The 15,852-nt window shown below is 48.6% G+C and overlaps 1 protein-coding gene across 3 annotated transcripts in view; it reads left to right on the top strand.

The window, feature by feature from the left end:
* LOC123758545 (uncharacterized) overlaps positions 1–15,323 on the top strand; it is a 51,631-nt gene extending 36,308 nt beyond the window's left edge. For 2 of the 3 annotated variants that reach the window (XR_011228043.1, XM_069322425.1), the window contains exon 3: positions 15,097–15,323. Coding sequence is in view for 1 of the 3 variants with exons in the window: in XM_069322425.1 (XP_069178526.1) it covers positions 15,097–15,193 (97 nt within the window). In the remaining 2 variants the exon portion in view is untranslated. Of the gene's footprint in view, positions 1–11,645; positions 12,378–15,096 lie in introns of those variants that run through there. The other variant, XR_011228045.1, reaches the window with a different exon arrangement.
* The last annotated feature ends 529 nt before the right edge of the window (positions 15,324–15,852 follow it).

Here is a 15,852-nt window from a genome sequence, read left to right as displayed (position 1 = left end):
GGGTCTGTTCGACCCCACCACCCCCTCTGCTCTTTAGGCGGCACACATGATCCTCACCCCACCATGACACTACCTCGCAGCCAGGACGGTGTTTGTCCGGAGAGTGAGCTCCCTATTTTCTGAAAGCTGCCAAAGACGTCACAAGAATAAACGAACAACACCTTTCCTTGACTGCTGTCACGGTAAAGTTCATTCCTATACATTACCACCCCCCCCCCCCTGGTATTTTTCCACCACGCGTGCACAGATAGTGCACAGACCGAGCATCTATGGTACCTGTACCATGTTGCACAGTCAAGGTTTGCCTCCAAGAGGACCTTATTCTCACTACGGCTGGGATCTTAGAAAAGGTCTCTACCATCAAAAATATCTCCACCTGACATCGTGGAGACCAGAGGTGTTCACCTTCTCTTCTCCAGCGACAATGACCTGGAGAAACTATTCGCCGCCTCCTCCACGACCACGCTGCTAGACGTCGGCCTCACCCTCACTCCTCCTAGATGCCACCTGGCGGACAGGACTGTTTGCCAGACACATCAGCGCATGGATCTCTGACCGCAGCGACGACGAAATCCTCGCCAGCATCAATTTCCTGAACTTGACGCTGACCACGGTAGTGGCCAAGATCAGCACCAACTCCAACACCCGTAGACCCACACTGAAAGTGACCTTCACGGTCATTGCAGCAACCCACGTCAAAGAACACGGCCTTTAGTGCGCCGGAATTAGGATTCCACCTGCCCACATGACCAAGGAACGATACACAGAGCTCCGCCAGTGCTTCAAGTGCTACCGATACTCCCACTACACCAGTAAGTGCACCGAGTAAGTGCAGAAATGCAGTATTTGCGCCCAGGAGCATCACTACAAAGCCTGCACATCCTCCCACTGACGCTGCCTACTCTGCAATGGCCCGCACACTGAAGTTTCACCCAACTGTCTCCACCGTCAGGAAGAAATAAAAATGATGGCAAGCACCACCTCAACTCGGCTAGCCAAACCGCCTACGTCTGCTTTCCCGGCCTTGCCCGAGAACGCTGGGGAAGCTGCTGCAGTTGCCACCAACAACACCCTCCTACCGGTGCTTCTACACCTTGCCGACAAATTGGCAGGCAACGAAATCAACCTATACATCCACATTATCAACAAGCTCCTTACGGGCTCACCATAGCCCGTGCTACATGGACACTTCGTTCTGAGTAGCTAAATCTAAAACTACAACAAGAGGTTGCTCACTGCAAATGGACTTCCGACGGTGACAGTACCAGACGACCTTCTCCCAGCTCCTCCACTGGGGCCGGCCCGGTGTCCGACCCTGCAAAAGTACCCACAACCAGTCCGGTAACAGGGACGCCACCCACACTGGCTACCCCTGCCAACGAAGACACCACATCGAAAAACAACGGACCACGCGAAACTCCCACAACCAGCACCGAGGCTCCCCAGAGCCGACGTTGACGAGAATGGCCTTGCGACCGAAGACGACTAAGAAAACAAAAATACTTGCTGATCGGAAAGAACAGCACATAGTGAGCTCAATGGCACACACACCAGACGATAATTGGCCCACAGACGTAACAAGTTAATCAGCCAGAACAAATACCCGCACCCCAAGTATGTCCAAGCCCACTCTATGAACGCTTACAATAATCTCACAATACTGAAAAAAGAATACCAGAATTTCACCGCAAATTCCCTGATGGACAAATGCAATTCCTCAAAGGACGACGATCCTGATGGTACCAAACTGCCGACGTTGCTCTGTTCAGATATAAAGCGTCGCTTAGCACATTAAACTGCAACCTGGCGACTAAGCCTCCTGCGGGTCATAAACTGCAAGCGACCATGAAGATGCCATCCATCCACAGATCCCAAGAACCAGCTATTGGTACTAGTAATGACTCCAAAGGGCCTCCACTTATGGGCTATTCATGCCCGTGCCTCCTTTTGGGTGGCTTAATCTAAATCAATCAATCTATACATGACAGCCACCTCTCCACCATGAAGGTCACCTCCACATCGCCTAAGGAAGCTACCTTTGCTACTACCAACGGCTTCTGGTGCTTTGGAATCGCTAGCACCCCCCCCCCCGGACAGATCACCAAAGAAACAAATCCACAAGGGCTGTGACGATGATTCGAACCTACGTCTGAGAGCATCCGACGCTGCCTTTATCGAATGAGCTACGACATGGTCAAAAGAATTTCAACCAGAAGTTCTACTGACCTTACTGGACCCTGCAGCCTCTCGGACACAAACCAGGATTTTACGAAATTCCCCCATGTTCGAATCCTCATAACGGCCCTAGTGGATTTGTTCATTCGATGCATCACGCTATTGTGACTTGCGTAATGAAGTAATGGCGAAAGACGTATAACGGCCTGTTGACATAGCTAGAGTGCAGGGGGGGGGGGGAAATTTGTAAAATCCTGGTTTGTCTGAGAGGCTGCAGGGTCCAGTAAGGTCAGTAGAACTTCAGGTTGAAATTCTTTTGACCATGTTGTAGCTCATTCGATAAAAGAAGCGTCTGGGATGCTCTCAGATGTAGGTTCGAATCTTCGTCACGGCCCTTGTGGATGTGTTCATTTAATGCATCACGCAATTGCAATGTCTGTGTAATCACCAAAGTACACTATTAACGGCTTCGGCAATGCTCAAGTGTTAGCAACGATCACTTCACAAAGAACTGTACATCTCGGGACCAACGGTGCAGCAAGTGCACTGGGAACCAACACTTCAAAAAATTGCATGAACGAATATCTTCAATGCCTTCTCTGCGATGGCGAACATACTGCCGTCGCCGCAGAGTGCCCCCGAAGACGAAGAAATACAGATGTTCGACGCCAGGCAGACCAACACCACTCCCCGTGCACCATCAAATTTCAACGTGCAAGCCGCCAATTCCCCTGAAATTCCAGTCGGAGGCAGAGCGTCTGCACAACCTGCAAGCCAATGGGGGTCTAGCTCCCAGTCCGCCAACCAATCATCGACTCGGCCGCAACAGCCACAGCCTCTGGCCAATCAACAAGCCAGCCTTCACCACACCAGTTGTTCCCCAACATCGATCATAGTACCATCTTCGGACTCGTCCACCTGGTTGAAATGGTGGTAGGCACGAACTGCAAGGAATTCGCACGAATTCTAAACATACTATATGCTTCCAATGGTCTACCAACATTTAATATTTCTGAGGAACTCTTCACAACTACAGCTCCAGCCACTGCCACCGCTACGTCTGCACTGGCAGACGTAGCGGTGGCAGTGGCTGCACTGGCAATCTCTGGCGCCCACCCTCTGCAACCTGCTACAGCTCCATTACCTCTGCAAACTGCCACTCCAGACCAACCACATATTACTCCAGTTATACCGGCGACTACATCACCTGCATCGGCACCAATATCAGTTGCTCCTGCAGACCTCCACCTGTCTTCTGATTCTACTGCCTCTGTTGACATTGAAACACTCACCACCCCAGACTCGTAAGATACCATGATTGATTCTCCAGCAGTAACTGAAATATATTAACAACGTGACAACACTGCATTTGGATCTCCCGAATTCAGATTTCTCACCAGCCGTATATTATACACAAGGTATGAAGAACACTCTCTAGGAGCTAATGTGAAATGGTTGACAACGACGCAATCTTCTCGGTATGCGATAAATCCACACTGGTATCCGAACTTTTCCCCAGGACTATGCTGAGTAAAAGAATAAACATCAAATGATAACACGAAGCAAGAAGAAATAGGTGAAGAAAGAAAACTAAGACACCACCGAAGACAGTCACCACCTAGAATGAAGCACCGCCAATGCCGCTCTTCCTGACCCGACTCGAAGCCTTGCCAGTTGTGGGGTTGTTTCAGCATCGACTTAAGACATGCAGCTAGGTCAAGCCCTGGCACTTTCTCTACAACTTCAGCATTTCCTCTCGCTGACTTCTCTTCAGCTGTCCGCACTTCAAGGCTCGACCTAATGGGTATCTTATCCTGCATATTATTGCATTGTGCGGTGAACGGAGCCATTATAATTATTACTATTATAATAATTATTAAATATTTATATTATAATAATTACTCTTCCTTCTTCTTGGTCTTGAAAAAGGCAGGCCTCGGGTGAAAGAGGGCTGTGACGATCTTTGTCTGGAACACGTAGGTGCAGGATCGGAACGTCCACCTCCCGAGGGTCGTGCGGCCCAGGCTCTGCTTCAAGAGGCTGGGGTCGTTCATACCCTTGATGGGGTGGTTCTTCTCCGGCCACGTCCACGGCGGTCTCTGGTGTTGGAGGTCCCTGTGCCCTTTTTCAACTACTTCGAGGTTATCCCCGGAACTCAGTTCCTGCGACGGCGCTGGAACCAATCGTATTGGTGTGTGCCTTTCCATTGGAGACTTTCAACGCCATGGAGAGGGGGGGGGAGGGGGAGACCTGCTGCCTGGGTAACAGCTTCTTCCCCAAATCAACCTACCCTGGCTTTGCGCCCTGGTGAGACCACTTCAGACCAGACCGACACCAGAGCGCAACTCCATGGTCTCCAGAGACTGATGGAAGCCTACTACTATTGTCGTGCGGTGAACGAAGCCAGCTACGGATAGCTTGCCTCATCCTCCATTTGATTCTTGCTAGCTCAGTTTTGTACACCACGCCCAGAATAAGACGGTCGTCGTTTATGAACGAGGTGGTGTTTTAGCACGTATAACCTCTGAGGTTTGAGGGGGGCCTGCGTGATAAGACCCTCCTCAGTGAGACAGAGGAGATGCCCCTGACAGTCACCAACAAGAATACCAAGGTACTTGTACTCGTCAGTGATACCAATAGTCCATGGCTGTGCCCTCGACATGGAACCTCGTTTGTGAAGATACCATTCTTGCGTTTGCCATAAATTTGTAGGCTCGGTGATCGGCAGTTTCCCGCGTTGACCCTCAAGACAGCGCCACTCAACGTATCACACATATCAATACCTGAAGGCTGGTCGGCGTCTCTGCTGCCACGACCAGCTCATCTGCAAACGCTAGTACAGACACCTTTTACTCCCCCCAGACGAATCCCCAGGCTCAGTTTCTTCATATTGGTAAGTGCCTCATCAATCGCCAAATTGAAAAGAAAGGGACTAGGGACAATCCCTGTTTGACTCCCTTAGTCACAGGGATTACCTTAGATTTCTCGTTATGACTGTCGAGGCGCCATCATAGCCCGACATAATATCCCTAAGGGCTTGGTGATTTCCTTGCGCTCCATGGGCCGATCGATGGCTGCATGAGGGACGCTGTCGAAAGTCTCCTCAATGTCAAGGTGCGCAGGAATTTCAGCACTTGGACCTCAGCCAGAAGAACATCTAGGATCTAAAGGTTTTCAGCGCATCCATCCACAGGAATGAATGCCTTCTGTCTCTCGTCGATCCTGATAGCTTGAAAGTCTGTTTACGGTCTAATGAAACGGCTGCACTATCGTAGAAGAATCGGTAATGAGGCAATAGTGTGAGGTGGGGGGGAGTGTTTCCTGGCCTAGAAATCTTAGGAATCGGCACCATTTACACGCCTGGTCCCCCTCCCCGCTCAGCTCGTTGTCGCCGTCTGGGGGCTTAGTGGGCGGCTGCCGGAGTGTGATGCTCCTTGGGACAGTCCTCTGTCCTTTTCTAGCCTTGTGCTCCTGCTGCCGTCCTCTCCAATTCTGCTGGGCATCTTTTCCTTTTCCTTCTGTTTCGTTTTTCTCCCCCCTCTTCTCCTATCTGCTTGCCGTTTCCTGCCGACCTTTTGCTCGTTCTGGTTCTTCCCTTGGACTTCTTCTACTTTGACGCCCGGGTGCTTGAGGAGGCATACTCTTGCACCCGTAGAACTGCAGTACCCGACGTCGAGAGCGAGGGGAACCTTTTATTGTCAATCCCCACTTCGTCACTGAACCCGATCTCGACGGACTGTCGGTTTCTTAAGGTGGCGTTTGTGGGGCGTATACTCACGACGCACCCCTAGGAGGCCCCGACAAGATCGGCGATAGCTTCTTGTTGGGTGTCCTGCCTCTAATTGTGGCTCCATGGTGGGTGTGGGGGCACATTCGTGAGTGAATTCTTTCTTTCGTCAAGATGATTACCCCTGCTTCGGCTTCTTCTGGTTTACCTTCTCAGGCTCGTGGGGTGGGCGACCAAGCCCCCGAGTCGGTCCGTATTGGAAGACCGGGCTCTGTAGCCTCCGCTGCATTGGGCCCCGACCTTGCTCCTCCTTTGGCCTCTCTGACTCCTTCCTCTGGCTCCCCTCCCTCCTCTGTGGTTGGGTCGAGCCCCAAGCCCCCAGTGGTGACTACCTCGTCCCCTGGCGTGGCTCCTTCTCTAGTTGTAACTACTGCGCCTTTTAACCCCTCTCTCTCTGGGGGTTCTCACCGCCGTCTTCGTCACGGCCGCCCTCGCTCGATTCCTTCCAGTTCTGCTACCTATCAAGCCTTGTTTGGTCCCGCTTCGTGGGCCAAATATTTTGATCTCCTCCCTCTTGATTCTGCGCCTCCTGACGATTTCTCCCTCCATCGACATCTCATTGATTCCGTGGATGCTTCCATTACTTTCAACCCCACTCGTCTCGGTACACGTGTCGTTGCTGCTCCTTCTCAGGATGCTGCTTCCCGCTTGGCCGCCTTATCCTGCCTTGGCGAGACCCCCGTTCGGGTCTCGAAGAACGTTCAGTTGAATGCCAGTGTTGGCACTATTTTGCTCCCGCCCCATGTTGCGACCGGTGTTCGGGACCTACGCGACTGCCACGACGATATTCGACATATCCTCGCTGCCCAGGGCCATTCTATTCTCCAGGTGGACACGTTTACTCGTCCCCCTCGTGGTAGTCGCCGTCAACCCCTCCGGGTTGTGAAGATTACCTTTGATGGTAGGACCCTTCCACCCTCTGTCATTCTTGCTGGTGCCAGGTGCTCTGTCCAGGAGTACATTCCTTCTCCTCGGCTCTGCAACAAGTGCTGGAGGTTTGGGCATGGTGCCCTCCGCTGCTCCGGGACTGTCTCTCTCTGTCCTTTTGTGTGGTGGCGAAGGTCACTCTAAGTCGGAGTGCGCTTCTTCCCAGGCTCGTTGCCTCAACTGCGGTGAGGCCCATCCTACCTTCTCCCGTGCGTGTGTCCATTACAAGCTTGAGGCAGCCGTCCTCAACTTGAAGCACTGGGAGCGTTTATCTTTTCCTGAGGCGAGGCGCCAGGCCAGGTCGCCGGCTCCCGCCTTATGCTAATATCTCTTATGCTCGCGTGTTGCGCTCTTCCTCTCCTCGTCCTTCCCGCCTTCCTCAGACTCACAACCGTTTCCAGGCCTTGGACCCTGATGCGCCCACTGCCCCCTCCTCTGTCCCTTTGGGTTCTCTCCCGAAGGATCCTCCTCCTGGTCCTCTGTCTGGGGTTCCCCTTCCTTCTACCCGGTCTGTCGTGTCTTCTGTGTCTCCTTCCTCGTCCCCCTCCGATCCTCCTTCCCATCCTCTTCCTCCATCTATCGGCTCTCCCCGCCGCCTGTCGGTGCGGGCGGATGTCCATCGCTCTCCTAACGGCCGTCGTGTGTGCTCTCGTTCGGCTTCTCCTGTTGAGACACTGGAATCCGTCGCCCGGTACGTAGTTGCTGGGACACCGGTCTCTTTAAGTCAGAAGCGTAAGCCTGGCTCCTCTCCTTCCTCTTCCCCGGCGGGTAAGAAGGCTTCGCTTTCTTCCTCAGCTCCTCCTTCTGGCTCTGTTGCTCCTTCCCCTCCCGTTTCAGTGCTTGCGCCCCCTGTTCCTGCTATGGAGGTTTCTTTGGCCCCTGCTTCCCTTTCGGTTGCTGCTCTTGCTGGGGTGCGCTCCTCTCTTTCTACTCCCCCTCTTCCTGTTGCTGTCCTTGACTGCTCCTCTCCGTTGTCTCCTCCTCCTCCTCCTCCTCCTCCGGACCCTGCCCGCCCACCTCTGATCTGTTCTCCCGTTTCCTTCCCTCCGTCTTTGCTCAGTTTACCCATGCCCCCTAACCCTGACTTTGCTGACCCTGATCCCGACCCTGATATTCTTTAACGTGCTCTGTTGGTCTTTCGCCTTTGTCTTCCTTGTTCTCTGTTTTTGTCCTTTCTCTTCTCGTCGTTGTCCATTCTTCAATGGAACGTTCGAGGTTATTACGCCAATTTCCTCGAACTCCAACTTCTGGTTTCGCGGTTTTCGCCCCTTTGTGTCTGTCTCCAGGAGCCGATGCTTGGTGCTCGTCCTGGTCGTTTTCGTGGATTCCTTTCTCTCCCCCCCCCCAGCCATTGCTGGGGCTTCTAATTCTTCTGCTCTCTTGATTCGGGCTGATGTTCCCTTTGTTCCTTTACTTTTTCCTTCGCCTCTCCATTGTTCTGCTGCTCGTATCTTTGTGGGGAAATGGTACACAGTTTGTTCCATTTATCTCCCCCGAGTGTCCCGCTCTCTCTTCCTGATTTGAAACACCTCCTAGACTCCTTGCCGGAGCCTGTGCTCCTGCTGGGTGACTTCAATTGTCGTCATTCTCTTTGGGGTGACGTTCTGACGAATACCCGGGGTCGCCTCCTTGAGCCGTTTCTCCTCTCTTCTTCCCTGTCTCTTCTGAATTCTGGTGAGCCCACTCATTTGGACTCTCGAACTCGCACCCTTTCTTGTCTTGATCTTTCTCTCTGCTCTTCTTCTCTTTACTTAGATTTCACGTGGCAGGTTCTTGATGACCTCCATGGAAGTGATCATTTCCCCATCCTTGTTTCCTTTTTCTCTTTTCGCCCTTCCCTCTCTTTCCCTAGGTGGCAGTTTGCTAAGGCGGACTGGACCCTATTTTCCCTCAGTGCTACTCTCTCTGACCTCTCCCTTCTGCCCCTCTCTCGCGCTCTCCTCCTTTTTCATGACACTGTCTTCGACGCTGCCCTCCGCTCTATTCCTCGCTCTTCCTCTCGGGGTCCACGGAAGTGCGTTCCCTGGTGGAATGCGGACTGTGCTCGGGCTGTCCGCTGTAAGCGTGCAGCCTGGAAGAAGCACCGCCGTAGGCAGACGACCGATTCTTTTCTTTTCTTTCGGAAAGCGAGTGCGGTGGCCCGTAGGGCCATCCGTACGGCTAAACGTGAATGTTGGGCATCTTATGTCTCGACAATTACGTCCGAAACCCCTCTGGCCCAGATCTGGAAGCGTATCCGCAAGATAGCGGGTAAGTTCGTTCCCGATGTTTCCCCGGTCCTTCACCTCCATGATACTCTTGTGGCGGACCCGTTGCAGGTCGCTTCCGAACTGGGTTCCCACTTTTCTTCTGTTAGCTCTGGTCTTCATCTTCCCCAATCTTTCCTTCTTCGTAAACCTGTCCTTGAGTCTCGTCCTTTAGATTTCTGCACTCATCTTCAGCTTCCCTATAATGATCCCTTCTCTCTCTCTGAACTTCGTTCTGCCCTGGCCCTCTGCGGTTCTACGGCGGCGGGCTCCGATGGTATTCATTATGAGATGCTTCGCCATCTCCCTCCGAGCACGTCTCAGTATTTACTGAGTCTGTATAATCGGATCTGGGAGTCGTCGTCAGTCCCTGAGGACTGGCTCGATGCCGTTGTCCTCCCTGTTCGCAAACCGGGGTCTCTGGGTACTTCCCCTAAGGACTTTCGCCCTATTGCTCTCACAAGTTGTGTCTGCAAACTCTTTGAACGTATGGTTAACGTTCGTCTGATGTGGTTCCTGGAACACCATCACCTCCTCTCCCCTTCTCAATTTGGTTTCCGCAAGTGCCGCAGCACGACAGATGTCCTGGTGAACTTGGAGGTCTATATACGTACTGCTTTTGCTGCGAAGACCTCCGTTGTTGCCGTCCTTTTTGACCTAGAAAAGGCTTACGACACCACTTGGCGTTATCATATCCTATCTCAACTTCATTCTTTTGGCCTTCGTGGTCATCTCCCTCTCTTTCTCCGCAGCTTCCTCTCTCGTCGTTCCTTTCGGGTGCGCCTTGGTACCGCTCTCTCTCCCTCTTTTCAGCAATACGAAGGTGTGCCCCAGGGTAGTGTTCTGAGCACTACTCTTTTTCTGGTTGCCCTCAATGGTCTTCTTTCCTCTCTTCCTTCTGGTGTCTTCTCCGCTCTCTATGTCGATGATCTTACCCTTTGTTGTCAGGGTGATGATTCGCCTCTCCTTCAACGCCGGCTTCAACTTGCGATTGATGCCGTGTCGTCTTGGGCCACAGGTCATGGCTTCAAGTTCTCTACTTCTAAGACTTGTGCCATGACTTTTACGCGGAAACGGGTTGTTCTTCGTCCCTCTTTGTCACTTTATGGTCATCCCCTTGAATACAAAGATTCCGCGAAGCTTTTGGGGTTATTCCTTGACACTCGTTTGTCTTGGTCTCCCCATATCTCTTACCTCCGTGTTGAGTGCTCTAAGTCCCTTACCCTCCTTCGGGTCTTGTCCCATACTTCTTGGGGGGCAGATAGGCGCACTCTCCTTGCTTTACATTCCTCTCTCGTCCTGTCTAAGCTCGATTATGGTTGCCCTGCTTACTCGTCTGCTTCTCCTTCTACTCTTCGCCGTCTTGATGCTTTGCACCATACTGGGTTGCGCCTCAGTTCTGGTGCCTTTCGTTCGACTCCCGTCCTTAGCTTGTATGTTGACACTGGCTTCCTGTCTCTCCAGGACCGCCGTGATCGCTACTGTCTTCGCTATCTTGCGCGGTCCTTGCAACATCCTTCCTCTCGTCTCTGTCGTGCTTTAACTTTTACCCCTCCTGCGGTTCCTGTTCCTCTTCACCACCTCCCTCTTTCTGTCCGGTTATCTCGCCTACAGGATTCTCTTTCCGTTCGTATTTCTGATGTTTCTCCTCGTGTTGTTCCTTCTTTGCCCCCGTGGAGGGTCCCTCTTCCGCGGTTTTGTACATCCTTGACTCGTATCACTAAAGCTTTTACCCCTCCTACAGTTCTAAAACGCCTTTTCCTCGAGCACTTTTCTTCTCACTCCCGCTCCGTTTCTGTCTTCACCGATGGGTCTAAGTCAGCGGACGGTGTTGGCTACTCTGTTGTTTTTCCTGATCGCACTTATGTGTCGCTTGCCTCCGGAGACTAGCATCTTTACAGCGGAACTTTATGCTATTCTCTATGCTCTTCGTCTCCTGCTTTCTCGTTGTCAGTCTTCCTTTGTGGTTGTTGTTGACTCTCGTAGTGCCCTCATGGCTCTCGGGTGCTTTAATCCAGTTCATCCGGTAGTTGTCGAGATCCAACATTGGCTGTTTCTCGTTCACAGTAAATTTAAGTCGGTTGAGTTTTGTTGGGTTCCCAGCCATATTGGCGTGTCTTTAAATGAGCGTGCGGATGCTGCCGCTAAGGAAGCTGTCCGCTCTTGTCCCATCTCTCGTAAAGGCATTCCGTATTCCGACTTTTACCCGGTTATCCATTCCTCAGTCCTTACCCGTTGGCAGGCTTCTTGGTTGTCTGTTACTGGTAACAAGCTACGTACTCTTAAATGTTGTGTTTCCTCGTGGCCGTCCTCCTTCCACCGTAACCGGCGGTGGGAAACAGCTCTAGCGAGGTTGCGTATTGGCCATACTCGCTTAACCCATGGTCACTTGATGGAGCGCCGCCCTGCTCCTTATTGTCCTAGTTGCATTGTCCCTCTTACGGTCGTGCATGTCCTTCTTGAATGTCCTGACTTCCAGGACGAGCGTGTGTCTTGCTTTCCGACCGCCCCTCGCGGTCACCTGTCCCTCGATAGAATTCTTGGCGACTCGGATACTTTTGATATCGTTCGCCTTATGCGTTTTTGTTCTCCTATTGGCATCCTTAGTGATATTTAGCGCCCTCTGATTATTTTGCGTATTTGATGGTGCTACATAGCCTTCCCGGTTTGGTGCCTTCTTTTGATAATTACTTACTTACTTACACGCCTGGTAAGGACGTGGCAGGGAGCAGCTAGCCAACCGCAGATAGAACAATGTCTGTCATTATGATGGGTTATATTTGATACCCATACCAAGGAGATTCGAAACCCTTTATTCTGTGCAGCAATTACTCAATTTATAGCTTTTAGTATGTGGCTGAAAATTCAGACGTTAGTCTGCACTAGTTCTTAATTTTTCTTTCAACATCTCCCAGACTAGTATCCAGGGAGCATCAAACCCACCAGGATTGCTCTGAAACAATAATAATAATTAATGATTTTTATTTAAAACCTGTAAAGAATATACAGGGGTTTAATAGGATTCAAAATACCTAATAACTTGGGTGTAGATTGGTTTGAGCTGTAACTTTCAAAAGGTAATTTTTTTTCAGTGTACTACTAATGGTGATTGGGGATGCCTAGGGTATGGGTGTTCCTCTTGACGAGCACGGAGCAACCAAGACGAAGGTGGAGTTGGAAAGGTTGCGGACAGACGTCCCCTTGGCTAGATCAGACTCCACAGTCGGCAACGTTGTGTACAGGTAAGCAGTTTTTTAACTGTTCGGCTCTGAGAAACTCGTATTAAAATAATTTCTAGGTTAGATTATAACCTAGTTTTCAAGTTAAATTATTTTAGTAATACCTGGTAAATGTGCAGATTTTGTAACATTCCAAGCTAAGCTTTTATATTAAGCAGTCAGCTTTAAATCTTGACTCCCGGCAGGATAATTAATGTAAATGAAGCAGAGCATCAATGCCCTGCATTTGTGGCTGGTCAGTACAGTATATTGAATAAGTTAAAGCATTAAAATCTTCCCTTGCTGTAACAAGGAAAGGTAAAAAATTATATAAAGCAGAAGTTCTGAAAGATTGGAAACGAGGATCGCAAGTTATTGCGAAGCAATTTGTGCCACAGTGATTGAAGGTTAAAATTTTCTGGTAATTTATTAATGTACACATAGCATTTTAAAGTACTGATAGTCTACACGGGTACAGTAAGTGCTGTTGGGCAGTGGGGGGGGGGGGGGGGGTAGAAATAGCCTAAGCTACTTCTATCCCATTGAGATGTATTTTTTTCTTGTCTCAATAAACATACTTGAAGTGTTGTTGGTATATTTTTAATTTGTTAAAATTTGATGATAATCCTTAAGATTTATTTTTATTTGCAATTTTATAACGTTGACCTTTGGTGGTCTATATTAGTGTAAGTGACGGAATCTTCATTCCATTTAGGCTGTGAAAGGCTTCAATTATGCTTTAGTTTGTCTGCCAACAATGTTTGTAGGAATGAATAAACTGCAGATGACATTAACGATTGATTGCTAGAGCCTACTCTCTAATAGCTACTCAGAGCTGTTAGAGCCTACACAGTATTGTAGAAGAATAGGGTTAAGGCATCGTAAAGGGTTGAGCAGAACCAAGCTTGTAATAGTATAACTTCATAGGCTATTTAATTGACGCACTCTGAAAAATTAAAACTTTGCTCTTTATTAAGAGTGGTATAAATAACTGTCTTGCAAAATCCATAACGTTTTCTGCAGTTCACTTTAAAAGTTTTTAATTACAAACTGAAATGCTACTTAAAGGGGTGAACTGGAACTAGTCACTCAAAGCCCTGAAATTTTGGCACTTATCCAAAGCAAATAAAAGGAACCAATATTGTGGAATTGTCTCCCAATTGTGGTTTAAGTAAATAAGCAAAAACCTAGACAACATTCTAATGCAACCTAAACGAATACTTCCTAGCCTAACAACATAATTATTTTAAACTAAGGACTAAGGGGGAAACTAGCTTCGTCGAATCGGACTTGTGTACCAAATGACGCCCATACTTTTCATTTACTCTTAATAATAATAATAATAATAATAATAATAATAATAATAATAAATCCTTGTCGGGACAGGCACATGCAGAAGTGGCGAGGAGAGGTATCATGTATGAGGAAAGTCAAACCATGCAACACTACATGCGAGTCAAAACACCATTTTACTTATGGTAAAAGGAGAAATGCTTGGAGTTACTGTGCACATGCGGCTCAGGCTTTGGTACAAATATTAGTGGGAATATGGGATAGGTGTTCATGGTAATGACACGAAGTGTAAAACTATGTGGTATGTTAAGGTCTCACGCCCTTTCACATTATGTTCTTGATTGTCAGTTTATTAATGTATATAGAAACAGAGAAGGATTGTTCCTGAACAAATAGCCTGGATGTGTCACAACGGAAAGGTTTATATTCTGGAGAGAGAAAAGAATTTTGCACCAAGACTGTAAACTTTTGTTAAATTGTCTTGCAAAATGTCTATACAGTATACCTAAGTCATAAAAGTATTTGTGTGTACGTTTGATACCATACTACTTGTGTAAAGGAGAAATGTATGTTTATCTCGCCAGAATGTTCGGCAATATGTTTGTTTGATGTGTCTACATATGTAAGAACACGTTGTACTGAACAGGGTGAGAATAGCTTGAGCTACCTCATCCCTTTGTGTGTGTTACCTCAATAAACTTATTCAATTTCAATTGTCGGGACAGGAAGCCAGCGTGTTCATGCACGTTTTAAATTGAATTAAACGTTTTATTGAGGACAAAGTACATACATAGATGATGCAAACATAATGTAGGATATAAAGAGCTTGTACATAAAATACCTAAAGCTAATAATATGAATAGCGTTTCGGCCAAGAAATTTGGGCATGTTTTTCGGGCTTTATCGTGGTCACTTAATCGGGCTTCAGGTTTTGGCTTTATCGTGGTCACTTAAACATTGTCACTTGGATAGTTCACTTAAAGCTATGATGTCTAAAAGTAGTAGTCTACTTCAGCATTATCAAGAGTTCAAATTGTTAAATTTCTAGTTACGTTTAAGGATTACTTGATAAGTTACCAAAATATTAATCTTTTAGGTTTGGCCGAAATGCTGTACACTATTGGCGCAACTCTACAATTATTATTTAACTACAAAATCATACACCCTTATGTATAATGCACAGATTAGTGTGATCTAGATTCTAGACAACTGCAAAAGTGAAGTACGTTTGGATGTTTTACAATCAATCCCCTTCCCCCTTTCCCAGGCTAAATGTGTTCCTACTGTTTACACACAGCCTTAAACTACTGCCATGCTCATATTTATCTTATAAACAGTTCAAAGTGACTATCGTCCACACTTTTGATATTATTACCATTTAGTGTAAGAACATTTTAAGCAATGTAGCTTTGCTGATGTGTTAATTTACTCATCCCCCTGCTTGTTTTAGTGTGGCTGGCTTCCTACTCGGTGGTGTGCTGCTCTTCGTGTCGTTGTTCGATCCCACTAGAAAACCGGTCAAAGTTCTTCGACCATGCCTTTGGTGAAAGCAGTAGTGAGGCGGCGGCGTGAAGTTCGGACTGGCCTCGAGTCGCATGCTGCTGCGGCTTTCGACACCTTCAACTGCTGCTCTCGACAAAATGGAAGTGATTGCCAAGATGAATATCTGAATTATCTTTAATGCTTTTGTGAATGTTAGCACTTGTGCACTAGTCGTGTATAAATAAAGATTTCATAAATTTTCCTTGTTAATAACCTCTAGAAAGTCTGTTTATTTCATAGGCTATTAGCAACTAAGTATAGTGGTAGTAAGTTTTTAAATACAAAAGTTGATTATTTGCTAGATAAAGGTGCAAGTTTGTCGATCCCTCCGCAGAGGGCTCATTGCCGTGTTAAGTGGCCGCCTGGAGCTGCTGGGGTTGGCTCGGCCCCCCGACCTCATGCCTGCTCTGGGTGTTGTACTTGTGAATGATGCACCATCTATGGTACGAGATGAAGACTTTGCACCGGCCTGAGAGAATGTACAATATCGTTGAACTGTTTAAAAAGAGAAGGGTGTTGCCCGAAGCAGTGCTAAAGTGCACCAACATGTATTTGGCGCCTTTGCAGGCCCGGTAAGTGGTATCCCTCGGCTCCTGCCAGAGCCGTGCAAAACTGGTAACGGGCTCAGGCTGGACGGGAAATGTGTGTACCTTTACAAACTGCT

This window comes from Procambarus clarkii, chromosome 11, assembly GCF_040958095.1.
Source record: "Procambarus clarkii isolate CNS0578487 chromosome 11, FALCON_Pclarkii_2.0, whole genome shotgun sequence".
Taxonomy (NCBI): domain Eukaryota; kingdom Metazoa; phylum Arthropoda; class Malacostraca; order Decapoda; family Cambaridae; genus Procambarus; species Procambarus clarkii.
Note: the sequence above shows the minus strand (reverse complement) of the source record. Positions and strands in the feature narration are given on the sequence as shown.